Source organism: Petaurus breviceps, unplaced genomic scaffold, assembly GCF_028583685.1.
Source record: "Petaurus breviceps papuanus isolate PSGF00001 unplaced genomic scaffold, PetGlider_PUasm1.0 91133, whole genome shotgun sequence".
NCBI classification, from domain to species: Eukaryota; Metazoa; Chordata; class Mammalia; order Diprotodontia; family Petauridae; genus Petaurus; species Petaurus breviceps.
This window is the reverse complement of record NW_027187419.1, coordinates 97,051,485-97,068,253: the sequence shown is the minus strand read 5'-3', so window position 1 is coordinate 97,068,253 and position 16,769 is coordinate 97,051,485. Positions and strand designations below refer to the sequence as shown.

Here is a 16,769-nt window from a genome sequence, read left to right as displayed (position 1 = left end):
TTTTATCTCTTCCTTGCTTCCTTCTTTCCTTTTTATGCTATAACTTAATTGGGCTATCCATGTATCCCAAGCACTTTCTATGCTCTCTTACCTCTACACCTTTGTTCATGTAATGCCTTCTCCTCAAAGCATTGTCTATTAGTGGCACAGTAATACTACCCCATCCCTAGAATTTCCTTCCTCCTTTTCTTTACTTGTTAGGAATTTTCTACCCATCCTATAAAGGCCCAATTTAAATGCCACCTCCTTCATGAAGCCTCCAAAACCCACTGGTTGATTGCAATGTCCCATCTCAGACTTCATGTAGCACTTTATTCTATATATCTCTAATTTTTTTTTATATAATATTGTGTATTTGTCTACATTTGTGTCTTATCTGACTACTTGTATGTAAGCTGGTGAGACATTATGCCTTATGTTAGGCAGCTAGATAGCAGTAGCTAGAGTGAGGAGCTTAGCCTCAGACACTTTCTAGCTATGTGACATTGGGCTAGTCATTTAACCTTTATTGGCCTCAGTTTCCTAATCTGTAAAATGAAGATAAATAGCACCTAGCCCCCAGGTTTTTATAAGGAGCAAATAAAATAATATTTGTAAAGTGGTTGATACATTACCTTGCATATGGTGCATATGTATAAATGTTAGCTATTATTACTTAAGCTTTCTGTCCTTACCAGCACCTAGCACTACGTTCCATACCCCATAGGTGTTTAGACAATTCAGCAAACACTTAATAGACATTTATTAAGTGCCTAATGTGTACCAGGCACTGTTCTAGTATTCATAGACAGCCCTTGTCTTTAAGAAATTTAATTGCTGTTTGTTGAATAACTGAATGAATGGACTTAATCATGCCAGAAAGGCTGATTGACTTCAGAAAATAGGATCCAATATTTGCTTCCTGTGGGAGCTGAGGGTCCCCCTGCCACACAATGCTTTAAGACTTTTTGAGAACTGGAAGACTTCCTCTTTCCTCCCCTTTCCAATTATAACAGCTGTGATTTGTGATTGCACTCAAACCCCTGTTCATTGTCATTTCTACATGCCAAAAGTTTAATTAGAAGATTACCTCCAAGTATATACTTACTAGCATCCTAATGATCCCCTCAAAAACAAAAGAGAGAGAAAGTACTTCCTTCTTGACCCTTTGCCAAGTTTCACCACACATTATTTTTCATTTCTATCATATTGATAATTAGAAAGGAGACACATATATTATTATTATTATAGAGCAATCCCTCCCCTCCTCACTCCATACTACTTACTTTTTCTTTGTGCTTTGGAGTGTTTTGGTGAGTTTGCTTGCGAGTTTCTGAAGGCCTTTGGCATAACTAATCTCTAGGTTAGCCCTGTCAACAGAATGACAAGATGTTCAATGGAAAGGACATAACCATAAATCAGGATGCAACTTAGGCTCTTGGAAAGTATCTCAGTAACCATCTAGTTCAGGTGTTCTTACCCTTAATTTTCTGTCATATATCCCTTTGGTACTCTGGTGAAGCCAATGAACCCCTTCTCAGAATAATGGTTTGGGTATATATGCACATATTTATATATATTTTTTTTATTCATTTTAACTTAAATACAAAATGAGAAAAGAAAAAAAAACACTGCTACTGTGTTTCCCCGATAATAAGACCTATCCCAAAAATAAGCCCTCCCCTTACTGTGTAAGATTCCTCTAAAATAAGCCCTCCCCCGAAAATAAGCCCTATTGAGATTGCTGCCGTAGTGAAGGTGATCCCCTGCGCTACATGCTACATTACGGTACCCTCTGTATGCACCTCCCCCCACCGTGAAATGCACGCCGCGCTCCGAGCTGCATCCAATCAGAGCTGCAGCAGTGAGCGCATCATCCTGTTGTTCCCCAGTGATTTGCTTATTGAATAAAGGTACATTTTTTTGTTCACATTTACCTGTTTATTAAAATTGCTGTCAATGTTCATTAAAATAAGCCCTCCCCTGAAAATAAGCCCTCTGGTGTTTTTCTGTCCAAAAAAATTAATAAGACAGTGTCTTATTATCGGGGAAACATGGTATGTACACAGCTGAATATAAGAGAGGATTCCAAATAAAACAACCAATTTCCATTTCAACGAAACCTATATAATAAATACTACAAAGCTACCCAGTTTTTCCTCTTGCTTCTTTATACTTACTGCTTCTCTTAATATTGCTTCTTTTAATAATGTTTTTAAATAATCCCCACCAACAAGAAGCATTTACTGAGGGCTTGTTATGTGCCAGTTCCTATGCACACTGAAACAAATGCTAAATTTGAGTTAGGAGTTAGAAGAAATAATGATGTAATTTTAAAATTCAAGGCCCCCTGGTATCTATATCCATGGAGCCTTGAGTTACAGGATAAGAACTCTTAGTCTTGTCCAACCCATACGTGATTAAATAATTGTCTTTACAATAAAGCCAACAGTTGGCCATCTAGTCTTTGACTGAAGACCTCCAATGAAGGCATGCTCGCTGCCTCCTAGGGCAGTCCATGCCACTTTGGAGCAGCTCTAGTAATTAGGAAGTTCTATACACCAAACTCAGATCTACCTCTGTGAACCTTCTCACTGCTCCCAGTTCTGTCCTCCCCAGGCCAAACCCTACTCGGTCATTATTTGGGCCCTGATTGGCTCAGAATTAATGGTTTCTGTTTTAGCCAGTAACCCTGAGGGTCTTCCCTCCCAGATCAATTATTTTTTTAAGAGGCCATTCTTTGCCTCATTTCTTATTAAGCCTTAATCACTGAAAGGGCATAACTTCAATCAAATCTCCATGAGACTTGTTAAAGACCTTAGCTTGAAAAGGCCAAAGTCTCCTACTGCATCCTGGGCCATCTCCAGTCATCCTGATGTGTGTCTGTCCACTGGACCAACATGGCTCCAGAGGAGAAAGTGAGGCTGGAAGCATCGCACAGCCCTCTCTCACTTAAATCCAATTCACTTGCATGCCTCAGTCCTCTTCAAGAACAAAGGACAAACAGCAATCCCCAGAGGATTGGGGCACAGGACAATTCTAACCTCTCTTATGAGACAGCACTTAAAAAACTAGAGAAGATGTTTATCATATCTCTTCAAAGACTTCTCTTTACCAGACTAAATATCCAAGTTCCTTCAAATGATGTCATATAGAAAACATCAGAAACATACACATATACATGAACACATAGACACACTAAGAGCATAGACACACATCATCATTGAAGAACATACATACATGCACATCATTGAAAAGCATGCATACACACACACAGCTGAACTCTGGCAGAAATTAAATAATTATATTAAACAGGGAAGCGATCTGGTATAGTAATTGATAGAGAACTGCCCTCAAAGCCCATAATACTTAGGTTCAAGTATCCTCTCATCTGTTGATCCTGAGCAAGTTATTCTACACAACTCTCTAAGATTAAAAGTTATCGAGAGAGTGTCAACTTGTATTAGTAGAGAGTTCACCTGGGAGTTTCCTATGCAAGGGAAATCACAGCCCTAGTGTCTATCCCTGTAAAACGGATGACTTTTCTTTGAGTCGTGTCTTACTCTCCATGACCTCATTTGGGGTTTCCTTGGCAATGATACTTGGAGTGGTTTGTCATCTTCTTCTCCAGCTTATTTTACAGATGAGGAAACTGAGGCAAACAGGGTTAAGTGACTTAGTCAGGGTCACACAGCTAGTAATTGTCTAAATCCAGGTTTAAACCCAAGACTTCCTGATTCCATGTCCAGGACCCCATCCACTGTGCCACCTAGCTGCCCAAAAACAGAGATGAAGAATCTGATAAACACTTTCTAGCTCTCTAAATGAGAGGCTTTCACTCAAGTCAGAAACAGATTTCCAAGTAGCACCCGAACTAATCAGATTAGCTCTACATTATAACTGGAGGCAATAATGAGACATATTGTGATTCAATTAGCCAAACAGGAACCTAATAATGGAAAGCCACAGAGATAATAAAGCCAAGGCTGGCAATCACAATTTCCATTACTTTATAGCCTGGACGGAACCCCACAGGGAGCTTGGGGCATGCCCTCCTAAGAGCAACTCTTTTGTAGTTCTGTGCAGATCAGTGTATTACAGCATTAAACTAATTTTATTATGAGGAAGCTGCCCTTTTTACAGAGACATCAGCAGATGAAATGGGGGAATATTATTATTTATTTTCTCACTTTTTACTGAAGACACACAACACACAGGAAATTAAGTCCAGTTTGCCTGACATTTTCTATTTTTACACGAACTTGAGAAGTTTTTGTTTCATGCTTTATTTTCAAACATTAGAATCTATCTTTGATATTAATTACATTTGTGATACTTTGTTATGTCTTCTTTTCATTTGGGGTGTAACCTCAGGAACCTCCAGAAACTCTTAATACCTAAAACTTTCCACAAAAATTAACTAAAGATAATTCCACTGTAGAAAATAGCACGGACTCCTTCTGGAATAGGAGTCAGACTGCAGATGCTAACTTATTGATTTGCTCCTCTCCAGCTATTTATACTTCTACTTACTCTCCTTTTTTTTTCTTTAAATAATATTTTATTTTTCCCCAATTACATGTAAAAAGAATTTTTAACATTTGTTTTTTTAAATTTTATGTTTCAAATTTTCTCCCTCCCTCCCCTTCCTTCTCCCTGAGATGGTAAACAAATTGATATAGGTTATACATATGCAATTATGCAAAACATTTTTCCATATTAGTCATATTGTGAAAGAAAACACAGACAACCCCCCCCCCCATACACACACACACAAGTAAAGATAGTGAAAGATGGTATGCTTCAATATGCATTCAGACTCCATCAGCTCTTTCTCTAGAGTTGGATAGCATTTTTCACCATGCATACTTTGGTGTCTTGGATTGTTGTATTGCTGAGATTACTTAAGTCATTCACAGTTGATCCTTGTACAGTATCGCTGTTACTATGTACAATGTTCTCCTTGTTCTGCTCACTTCACTTTGTGTCAGTTCTTGTAAGTCTTTCCAGGTTTTTCTGAAATCACCCTGCTCGTCATTTCTTATAGCACAATAGTATTCCTTTACATTCATATACCACAATTTGTTCAGCCATTCCCCAACTGATGGACATCCCTTCAATTTCTTTGCCTCTACAAAAGGAGCTGATATAAATATTTTTGTACAAATAAGTCCTTTCCCCTTCCCCTCCTGTTTTAATCTCTTTGGGATACAGACCTAATAGTGGTATTGCTGGATCAAAGAGTATGCATAGTTTACTCTGGCTACTTTTGGTAAGAAAAAGACCAGTAGATGACATGGGAAGACCAAGATGCAGAAACCCATCTATCTGTCATGGGCAGGCTCATTGCCCAATTGTAGCAAATACTACACTGCAAAGAAAGACTTTTAAAACAATGAAGTTAAAAATAACACTTCCAGTAAGTTATTATTGAAATAATACTTTTTTTTATTAGTGACAGGCTCCATTTGAGAAATATGAAAGTGTCACAGTATTGAGGGAGAAAGCTGGTAGAAACATCAACACCCTTAAAACCCTGAGAGCACAACAGATCTCTTCTTTGAAGAGAAGGAAATGAGCATTTATATAGTGACTAATTAGTGCTAGGCGCTGTGCTTTGCAGGGCACTTAGGTGGCACACTTATAATATAGAGCTCTACTGGGAGCCACTTGGGAATCTGTTTCTGACTTGAGCGAAAGCCTCTCATTTATAGAACAGGAAGATGTTTATCAGTCTTCATCTCTGTTTTGGGCAACTAAGTATAGAGTGCCAGGCCTGGAGTCAGGAAGACTCATGTTCCTGTATTCTAATCTGGCTTCAGACACTTAACTAGCTGTGTGACCCTGAGCAAGTCACTTAACCCTGTTTGCCTCAGTTTCCTGATCTGTAAAATGATTTGGAGAAGGAAATGCAAACCATTCCAGTATCCTTGCCAAGAAAACCCCAAACAGGGTCACAAAGAATCAGACACACCACCACCACCACCAACACCAACAACAACAACAATTTGTTTTGCGATATTATTTCATTTGATCCTCATAACAACTCTGAGAGGTGCTATTATTATCCCCAATTCACTGTTGAAGCAACTGAGACTGACAGAAGTTGAGTGATGTGGCCAGGATCATACAGCTAGTAAGTATCTGAAGCTGGATTTCAACTTAGACCTGACCCCAGACCCAGAATCTAAACACTGCGTCACTTAACTAGCTGCTTCTCATGGACTTCCTCTTGTGATCTTCCTGGTCCCAGTTATTTGTATTATTATTATGTTATTATTATTCCTGGTCCCTGCTCTCAGAGATGCTTTAAGCTGATTAAAAATATTTAGACAGGTCATAAAACCAGACCTGGAAGTTACTTCACAAGGCCATTATAGTTTAATCTCTTCGTCTTACTGATGAGGAAGCTGAGCAGGCAGGAAGCAGAGGAGGGAGGATTTGAACCCAGGTCCTCTGCCTCCAGAGCTAGGACTCTTTCCGCTGCTCCATGCTGCTTCCCAGGGGCTCCCACCTAAGGAATCCCCCCAATTTGGTGACTCAGCATTGGATCCAAGGACTGTAGGACTTAGAACTGGAACCAATCCATCTCAGAGATGAACCCACCCTACCTCTTGCAAGGTCACTCAAAACAATTGTTAAAGGTTCTTGTTCAAAAAGAGAATGCTGGCCACAGGACAAGCCAATAGTGTTCGCGTGCTAGGATTATAGGGTGCTCTAATAACAGAGTTGCTGAGGGCTGCAAGCTCGAAGCAAGAGCAAGTAAAAGAGAACTCCTTTTACTGAGGCTGAGCTGGGCAGTTCTGCCCAAGGGTAGGCTTGACTTCCAGGCTCAGAATGGGGCCAAGTCTTCTTGGAACCAGATGGTTGTTTTCACTGGGGCCCTTGGTCCTAAGCACCAGGATCCCTTGCTGACTTTCTGCAAAAGCAGGGAAATGGGCTGACGAGATTAAATTACAATATGGCAGATATTCCACTAAGAAGCCTCCCCTCTAGACATAAGTGTCCAGGAGTCTGCAGGAAAATTCAATGAGCTATTCTCTGGGGCTCATCTTTCCTCCTCTCCAACTGCCCCTTCTGCTTCTTCTTTGCCTGCCTGCTCCTGAGAGGGTTTATCCAAACAACTCTCCATCCAAATTTTTGCTAATGCTCTTTCCTGACTTGTTTATGTGTGCCGCCTTCACAGAAGCTGCATACACAGGGATTTGGGGACTGAGAATTGCTGGCGAAGTAGATTAAGCGTCCTTTTTCAAATGGACACAACCTTGAATCTTGCCTCTTAGTAGTCAGAATCATGAAAGCTCCTGCCTTCTAAGGAGGCAAGAGATGAAGTCTGGGGATACTGAGTTTCCCTACAATGTTCTCCTTTCCTTCAGCCCTGCTGGCCCCATCATCTTCCCCTCTTTCCAGCTGGTAGTCAGGACTCTACCCCTGGGCCCCTCGGTTCTTATAGGTCAGCTTTTTCCTTATCTTGCTCAGGCCTGCCTCCACATCACCTTCTTACCCCATGTTATCCCTGGTGGTCCCCCCTTTTCATTCCTCTTCTAACTCCACTCTTTATGTTGTCCTCTCCTTCTAGAATGTAAGCTCTTCAGGATAGGATAGGTACTAGCTTCCTTGCTTGTATTGTATGCCTAGAACTTAGCACAGTGCCTGACACATGTTAAGTAATTAATAAATGACTTTCCTTCCTTCCTCCCTCCCTCCCTTCCTCCTTTAGTCCCTTCTTTCTCCCCATTTCTTCCTTCTCTCCCTTCCTTCCTCCCTTACTGATCCCTCCCTCCTTTCCTTTCTCCCCTCTTTTCTTCCTTAGCTTTCTTCCTCCCTTCTTTCCTTCCTTCCATCCATACATCTTTATATCTATCTTTCCTTCTAATATGCCATTCATCATCTACTATTTCTGTCATCTATCATCTATCCATCTATCCATCCATCCATCTATCTATCTATTTATCTATCTGTCTGTCTATCTTCTGTACTCATGTAACAGGTAGATTAGTAGCTATTTTGGAAGGTGTACAGCTATGATATTTGAATTTCTAGAGTGCTTTGTAATTTGCAATAAAGCAAACTTTATTGAAGTACTGGGCACTGTGCTACACTTATCAGAGATACTAAGATACAAAATGGAATAGTTCCTTCCCTGAAGGAGTTGACAGTCTATCAGGAAGACAATATATACACATATAAATATATACAAGATAAATACGAGGTTATAGGAAGAGGGAAAGAGAATCAGGAAAGGCTGCATGTAGGTGGAAGTATTTGAGCTGAGCTTTGGAGGCAACAAGAAATTCTAAGAAGTGGAAGTGGGGAAAGGAGTGCCTTCCAGGAATGGGGAGTAGTTTATGCAAAGGCACAGAGATGGGAGATTGACTATTTTGTGTGAGGAATGGCAAGGAGGCTGGTTTGGCTGGACCATAGAATGCACAAAAGGAAATAATGTTCAGTAAGGTGGGAGAGGTGGGTTGGATTCAGTCTGTGAAGGATTTTCTTTGATGCATAAAGAAGTCCATATTTAATCATAGAGATAATAAGAAATCACTGGAATGACTATCGATGGTAATGATGATAGTTAAATTTATTTTATATACATTATATATAATTTATTTTATTTATATACTTTGTATATGTTATATAGACTTTTTATTTATATACTTTACATACATTATATATATAATTTATTATATTTATATACTTTTCAAAGTACTTCACACATTGTCTTCAAATCCATACTGTAATCCTCTGAGGCAATGCTATAGTTTCTATTTTATAAAATAGGAAACAGAGAAGTCAAGCTATTTGCTAAGGGTCACACAACCAGTAAATGTCTGAGGCAATATTTTAACTTGGGTATTTGTAGCATTTCAGAATCTGGGGAATAACAAGAAAAATCGATGATTATATAAGGCTTTATTATATTTTCTTTTGAGTTCCACAATCCTATGAGGTAGTAGTAATAGTAGTAGTAGTAGTAGTAGTAATATTAGTGGCCGCTAGGTGGCTCAGTGGATACTGAGCTCTCCCTGAATTCAAATCCCATCTCAGACACTTACTAGTTATATGACTCTAGACAAGTCACTTAGCCCTCTTTGCTTCAGTTTCCTCATCTGTAAAATGAGCTGGAGTAGGAAATGACAAACCACTCCAGTATCTTTGCCAAAAAAACCCCGAATAGGGTCACAGAGAGCAGGACATGACTGAAACAACATCAGCCCCTTTTTACGGATGAGCAAACTAAAGCTGAATGGGGTTAAGAGGATGGCTGACAGCCACATAGCTAATAAATGTCCTAGAGGGGATTTGAGTCTGGGTCCTCCTGCCTCGAAGTCCAGCACTGTATTCAGGATGTAGCACTGGGCATCATGCTGTCACAGGCCACCAACCCAGCTTCTCCAGCAGGCTTGAAGCCTGAGTTAGTGCATTTAGAATAAGGGAAGTTTATCATCAGTCCCTTCTGTCTCAATTTATTGATGACCTGAAGGGGTTTTAAATATCCAGCATTCAAATCTCCCGAGCAAAGCAAGCTACAAATCTCATCTCTACTATGGCATTTCAAGGCCCTAATGAACATTTGTGAAACCCCAGCAGATCACTATATTTCAGGAACAACTAAAATGAAGCGAGAGAGAACAATGGGGAAGAATACAGATGGATCAGAATGAAGTTTAATGATTCTGTATGTGCTTTCTGGATAGTCACCTTAAGACTGATACCTCCCCCCAACCCACCCCCAGCCTTCAAGGGCTCTGAATGGGCTTTACCAGAACATTCTTCAGGAATTAAATTCATCTCAAAAGAGGAATCATTGTTGCTTTAACTGTCCGAGTTTGATTCCTGTTAAGTCAGGATGTTTATGATTTGAAACAAAAGAGAGGAGATAAGGCATGGGTCTAATTCAGCAGTTCGTGCCCTCTTGGATGAAATTCCTGCTGAACACAATTGAAATAACCTTGGTATTTCTGGGCAGCCCTGCAGCTGGAGCTGGATGCCCTTCAGAACCATGAGAATGAGGTCGCTGCAAATTGTTTTCTCCTTATTGTCCTCTGACAACAGCTTTTTATCATGTGTTTGTCACTTTCCAAGGCAGAGCTCATCTGAGAAAATAGAATCCCCTTTTTCAAATTGCCAGAAGCAAGGTAGTATAGAATGCCTCATTTGTACAACCTTTTCCTATTTCTTCACAAAGGATACATTTGGAAATAGTTCTTCATATTTCACAGCCATTCCATGCAGACCTAATTCTAGGTTCCCAAGCTAGACGGGATCCCATCCTTTATACACAGACGGATGGAACTGTAACCATGGATAATTAGAACTAAAGAAAGGCAGCAGGAACATGAGCCCAGGGAACTTAGAGCTGACATCATTTGCAGGCCTTCTGCAATAGAGGATTAACCAAGGCCATCACCAGGCTGGTAAAAAAATAATTAGAACAGGAAGCTTTCAGATGACAACTTCCTCCTCCTCTTTCCCACCCTTAGTGGCAGTATCCAGGTAATTTCCTTTCCCCAAACCTGCCTGTCCTACTTCTCCCAGCCAAATGAATTTGTCTTAAAGTGAGTTCATTAAATTGAGTTAGTCAACAGCTATGCTCACTCATGTTTTGTACCATTTCCCCTGAATGCAAAAATTGCTGGTCATGGCTCTCCATATGCATGCACCCTGTGGTGCAATATTTCAGCTACTTTTCATCATCATGACCAGGGAAATTACTTTTCAAGTGAATGTTATCATCAGTAATGGCGCCATGTCAAAATGTAGTATCTAGAAAGATGGATAGGGTAAATTTGGATTAGATATTTTATAATTTCCTTCCAATGTAAAGAAAAAAAGAATAGAAATGAATGTAAAAAAATCTGAGTGACAGCCACCAGGTGAGGTTCATAGGATCAGAAATTTAGAACTGGAGAGGACTGCAGACACCCTCTAGTCTAGCCCCCTCATCTGATAAAGACACTCAGGGCAAAAGACTGTACAGAGTGCTTTTGGATCAATAAAGATTATAATAGTGAATAGAGTACCAGCCCTGGAGTCAGGAGGACCTGAGTTCAAATCCAGCCTCAGACACTTAACACAAAACTAGCCGTGTGACCTTGGGCAAGTGACTTAACTCCAGTTGCCCTACCTTCCCCCCTCCAAAAAACAAACAAAAAAAAAGATTATAATGAAAAAAACCTCCTCCTATTTCCCTGGACAATACCTCCTTGACCTGGCGGAATGGAACAGGAAGAAGTCTTTCTACTGCTCTGGTTTAGGAATGGCTTTTCAACATAAAAATAAATCTCTTTATAAGAAAGTCAGTATGATGTAGGGAGAAGAAAATTAGACTGAAAGATAACAGATCTGGCTTCTAGGATTCAAGCAATGTTAGAGCTGAAAGGTACCTTAGATGTCTATTGGGTACAATCCTCACTTGCCCCCATGTTTTTTTTTTCTTCCTTATTTGATGAGGACGATGAGGACTTGCTCAGAAGCACACAGCTAGTGAAGGGCCGAAATGGAACTAGACCTGAGGTCTCTTGACTCTTAGTTATTAGGGCAAGAGGACGACAGTGGCTAGGGAGTGTCATAGTACATAGAGTGCCTGACCTGGAATCAGGAAGAATCATCTTCATGGATTCAGATCTGGCCTCCTACATTTACTAGCTGTGTGACCCTGTGTAAGTCACTGCACCCTGTTTGCCTCAATTTCCTCATTTGTAAAATAAGCCGGAGAAGGAAATAGCAAACCACTGCAGTGTCTCTGCCAAGAAAACCCAAATGAGATCATAAAGAGTCACAGGTAAATAAAAATAACTGAACACAAAATAGGGCGGCAGAAGCATGGACTCAGAAGACTAAGAGCTAATATAACTAGGAGTCCTTCTGCAGTGGAGAATTAACCAAATCCGTTACCTATTTAGTAAAAATAATTAACCAGAACAGGAAGTTAGCTGAATTCAGCACTCCTCCTCCTGTAACTTGTTGGCTATGCCAAGCTACTTCTAGCTCCAACTCTCACCTGTGGCTGCGAGAAGATGGGGTCACACTCAGTAAAATCATCTGGGCAGATGGGTCAAGCCAGGCAGAGGGTGACCAACAAGCTTCAGACCAGCTGGTGCGTTGGGGGGTATCTACCCCAAGCATGTGAACATGCGCCCCCTGCCCCCAATGTGTGGATGGGAACAGTTGATTACAATGACCATGAAGGGGGCTGAAGCAGGCTATGGAGGACTTAGAGTCTGACCAGACATGGAAGACCCCAAGACTATCCACTACAGCTCAGGGCATTGCCAGTCACCCTGACTTTTGTCCTGCCATTGGACTTCGCTGACTCTGAGGAGAAAGTGAGGCCGATGGCTTTGTACAGATCTGCCTCACTTAAGTCCAATTCACGCCCAAGTCAGGACATCTGTGATGTCACTGGTTGTCTTCAAAAAAGCTAAGGAAGAACAATGACAGCTCCAACTATGTCACCCACTTGTGGCAACCTTAGTCAAGCCTCTGCCATGCTCTTGGAGTAGGCTGTGGGCTCCCTAAGAGCAGGGGCTGGAGTTTGCTTTTCTTGGATCACTAGCATTTCACAGAGTACCTGGCACTCACTAGAGGTTAATAAATGCTTGTTGCCTGAATGACCTCATTACCCTCATCTGGAAAATGAACAGATTGGCTTAAATTATATTTAAATGAATTTCCAGCTCTAACACTCTATTAAATCAATACCAAGTGCTACTTTTCACTCAACCACTTTCTGGAATGAAGTCTGTTGTTTTTCAGTCATTTTAGACCCTTCATGATGCTATTTGGGGTTTTCTTGGCAGAGATACTGGAGTGGTTTGCCATTTCTTTCTCTAGCTTATTTTATAGATAAGGATACTGAGGCAAACAGGGTTCAGTGACTTGCCCAGGGTCATACAGCTAGTAAGTGTCTGAGGCTGGATTAGAACTCAAGCCTTCCTGATTTCAGGCTTGACACTCTATTCACCGTGCCATCTCGGGTAATGGAAATTCCCTACTGAGTTTCTCCACTGTTGGGTGTGATAGACAGCCAACCACAGAAGCACCCTTGTGTAGTGGGAAGAGGATAGATTTTGTGATCAGAACACGTCAGTCCAATGCCTGGCTCTGTCACTGATCATCTGTGTGCCCCTTCACTTTACCAAGAAAACCCCAAATGGGGTCACCAGGTTAGACATAACTGAAACAACAAAAACATTCATAAATGTTGTGAGAAGAGTACTTTGCAATCTTAAATGCCATGTAAACGTGTCAGTGTTATTAACAGACAAATCAATTATTTTTTAAAATGCCCTTCAGAGTAATGGAAATGAGAGATGTTGAAGTCAGAGGTAAAGTTTCTCTTTTTTTGAAATCTAAATTTTCTTGGTATTTTTGTTTTTGCATCATTGTCATTCCCATGCATGCCACCCCTTCCCCTATCCACAGAGCCATCCCTTAGAACAAAGTATAAAATTGGAGAGAGAAAATAACCCCAAAACCCAGTCAGGCTAAGCATTACATACATCAGTACATACATCATTTACATTACATTACATACATAAATTACATTACATTACATACATCATCTACATTCATTGTTCCCAACAACAGAAGTCGAATTTCCATAGAGAAACAGCTTGAGATCTTTTTCTTTAACTCTGAAATCTCCTAAGACATTAACTTGAGATCTCAAGAAGTAGTTGAATCAATCTGTTTCTGGGTATAATGGCCTAACTGATTTCTCAAAACCACAAACTTCTAACCTTCTCTGAGATGCTATGTGACAATCTCCTCCAAAGATTCAGCTTAACACAACTCTGAGATCTATTCTACCCCTTAACAAGGGTAATAATGTAAGGGACTCTATGTCAACAGCTTAGCTTTGTTGATAGTCCCCATCAGACCTTGATATCCAAATGATTGGCATACCCTGCCTTATTCTTTTGTTTTTGTTGTTTAGTCATTTTAGTGACCCCATTTGGGGTTTTCTTGGCAAAGATACTGGAGTGGTTTGTCATTTCCTTCTCCAGCTCATTTTACAGATGAGGAAACTGAGGCAAACAGGGTTAAGTGACTTACCCAGGTTGGATTTGAACTCAGGTCTTCCTTACTCCAGGCCCAGCATTCTATCCGCCGCACCACCTAACTGACATTAATTCCCCAGGCCCCTTGTTAATTAGCTTGCATACATTGACAGCAATATTGTTTTAAGAACAACTTTGAGCTACTAAGTCATGTTGACTATGATAGATATCCAAATTAACTACAAAGGACCTATGGAGGAAGATGCTATCTGCATCCAGAGAAAAAATTGATATAAAAGTATATATAGAATGATTTTATATATATTGACATATTTGTGTCTAATGGTAGCCATCCTTAGAGTGGAGCAGGGAAGGGGGGAAGAAGGGAAGAAACAAGAAAAAGAAAAGAAAGTTACATGATCATGTTATTATATATTTGAAAGGAATAGCAAATTGTACATAATAGGTTTGCAGTTTCATGTGCTATCTTCCCCTCCGCCCTTTTACTGTTATGGAAATGCTTTTATTTCTTAAATGAAATGTTTTATTTCTTAAGTTCAGAATAAAATAAATCTTTTTTTTTAATTAGCTTCCCACTCCTTGGTTTCTATACTTTATATGCTTTCAGCTGCCTATATACCACAGTCTCCCTGGGGATAGGTCCCTGACAATCGCTTTCAATATATCCACCCATCTCATCTTGAATTGATGACCCGGGTCAGTTGGTTTCTGTTTAATCTTTGGTTCTGTAGTGGCCTCATCTCACTTATACCATGGTATAAGTTAGATTGATATAGTTTCAGGCATATTTTCTCAAATCATATCCCCATACACCTAGACTAACCAAATTTTGTCTACTTTCCTCCATGTTTAAATCTACTTTCTACCATCTCCCCAACCTCATCCTTTGTCCAATCCTTCAGGCCTGGTTAGATTCCTGATCCTGGCCTTCTCCACTGGGGACCAACTGCAAGTTATGAAACCAGGAAAGACCCTATCCAATGCATCTATTCAATCAGTAATCTATCTTTTTTCTTTAAAATCTTCAGAAAAAATAAAAACACACAGCCTCCCTTTTTTACTCTTTCAAAGTCCCAAAAGCACTTCCTAATATCTGCTATCTTTTCTCTCCAAAAAATTCAATAAGCTCCTCCAAATTAAATCAATATATAGTTTGATGCTGGATGTCTTCATTGCAAAGATGGGCAATGGAAAATTGTATGGGGAAATATGACTTAGGAGTTAGAAATGAAAAGGCTTAAAGGCTTACAGGCTACATAGAAACTCCATGCCTATTTATCATGAATGCTTTCTTCATAAAGAGACTAGGATAATAGATTTAGAGTTGGGAGGGACCTTAGATATTAGAGGTCATCTAGTCGTGCCCTTATTTTACTAATAAGGAAAATGAGGCATGGAGAGATTAAACGATTTGGCCAAGGTCACACAGGTATGAAGCAGAAGGGTCAGAATTTGGACACAAGGTTGGTTGTCTGACTCCAAATCTACCAGTGTTTATATTAAAACACGATGTGACACTGAATAAAATGACTTTTGAAAATTAAATTAGCCTTGTCTTTACTGGCAAGAAACAAGTAGTTATCAATGTGGTAACTTTTAAAATTATCTTTCTGTGTATAGTCATAGCCTCAACTTGGTAAAGAAAAGATTGAAATTAGCACCAAATCAGAAGAAAGAATAAAAATGAGCTGGCAACGTGCTGTTCTAAGCATTGGGCTCTTCTCTATACACAAGACTCAGGCAAGCAATTACAACAGCTCCTGCCTGGTCTATTTAAACAAGCTATTTAAACAAACTAGTATAAAGATCACAAGATTTGGGAGTTAGGGGAACTTGTTTGGATCTCACCTCTTCAACTTACGACCTCCTAAACCTGTTACTCATGTCTAGACTTCAAAAGTGTACCTCACTTCTGACTCATCCTGGAACTTCTCAGGGCCTGGGGCCCCCTTCCCTGGAATATCCAGCCAGACCTAGGATCTTCTCACCCTGGAATATTCCTCTGCAGAGCCTGACATTCCTTCCCCCCTTCCCCATCACCCTGTCCCTGTCCCCTAGGCACTGCCCCCAACACACACCTTTCTCTCTTTGATGAGTTCTTGTTGGGGCCTCCATTTTATGGAGGGGCGCAGGCCAACCAGCCTTCTTTCTCCTCCTGGTCCTGTTCTGGCTTCTGGACTTCAGATTATGCTCCTGAGCTGACTGCTTTCATTTTATTTCCACTCCTGCCCCAGCCCTCTTTTCATATCCCTTTTGTGTGTTGTCTTCTTCAATAGAATGCAAGCACAGGGCTGGCTTTCCTTTTGCTTCTAATTATAAGCCCAGCTCCTAACATGGTGTCTGCCATGTAATAAGCACTTAATAAATTCTTCTTTGAGGCAGCTAGGTGGAACAGTGTATAGAGTGCTGGCCTGAATCTTTGTGAGTTTAAATCTGGTTTCAGATACTTAACTCTGTTTGCCTCAGTTACTCTTCTATGAAATAAGCTGGCAAAGGAAATAGCAAATCACTCCAGAAAACCTCCAGTGAGGAAATGAAGAGTTGGACACAACTGAACAACAACAAATCTTTCCTTCCTTGCTTGTTTGCTTCCTTTGTCCCTCCATTCTTTCTCCTCCCTTTCTTCCTTCCTTCCTTCTTTCCTTCCTTCTTTCCTTCCTTCCTTCTTTCCTTCCTTCCTTCCTTCCCTCCCTCCCTCCCTCCCTCCCTCCCTCCCTCCTTCCTTCCTTCCTTCCTTCCTTCCTTCCTTCCTTCCTTCCTTCC

At 40.4% G+C, this 16,769-nt stretch overlaps 1 protein-coding gene across 2 annotated transcripts in view; it reads right to left on the bottom strand.

Annotated features, from left to right (window-relative positions):
• Positions 1-16,769, bottom strand: part of NOSTRIN (nitric oxide synthase trafficking) — an 85,769-nt gene that overhangs the window by 47,950 nt on the left and 21,050 nt on the right. For both annotated transcript variants that reach the window (XM_069080819.1, XM_069080817.1), the window contains exon 3: positions 1,266-1,349. In XM_069080819.1, the coding sequence (XP_068936920.1) occupies positions 1,266-1,349 (84 nt within the window). The remainder of the gene's footprint in view (positions 1-1,265; positions 1,350-16,769) is intronic.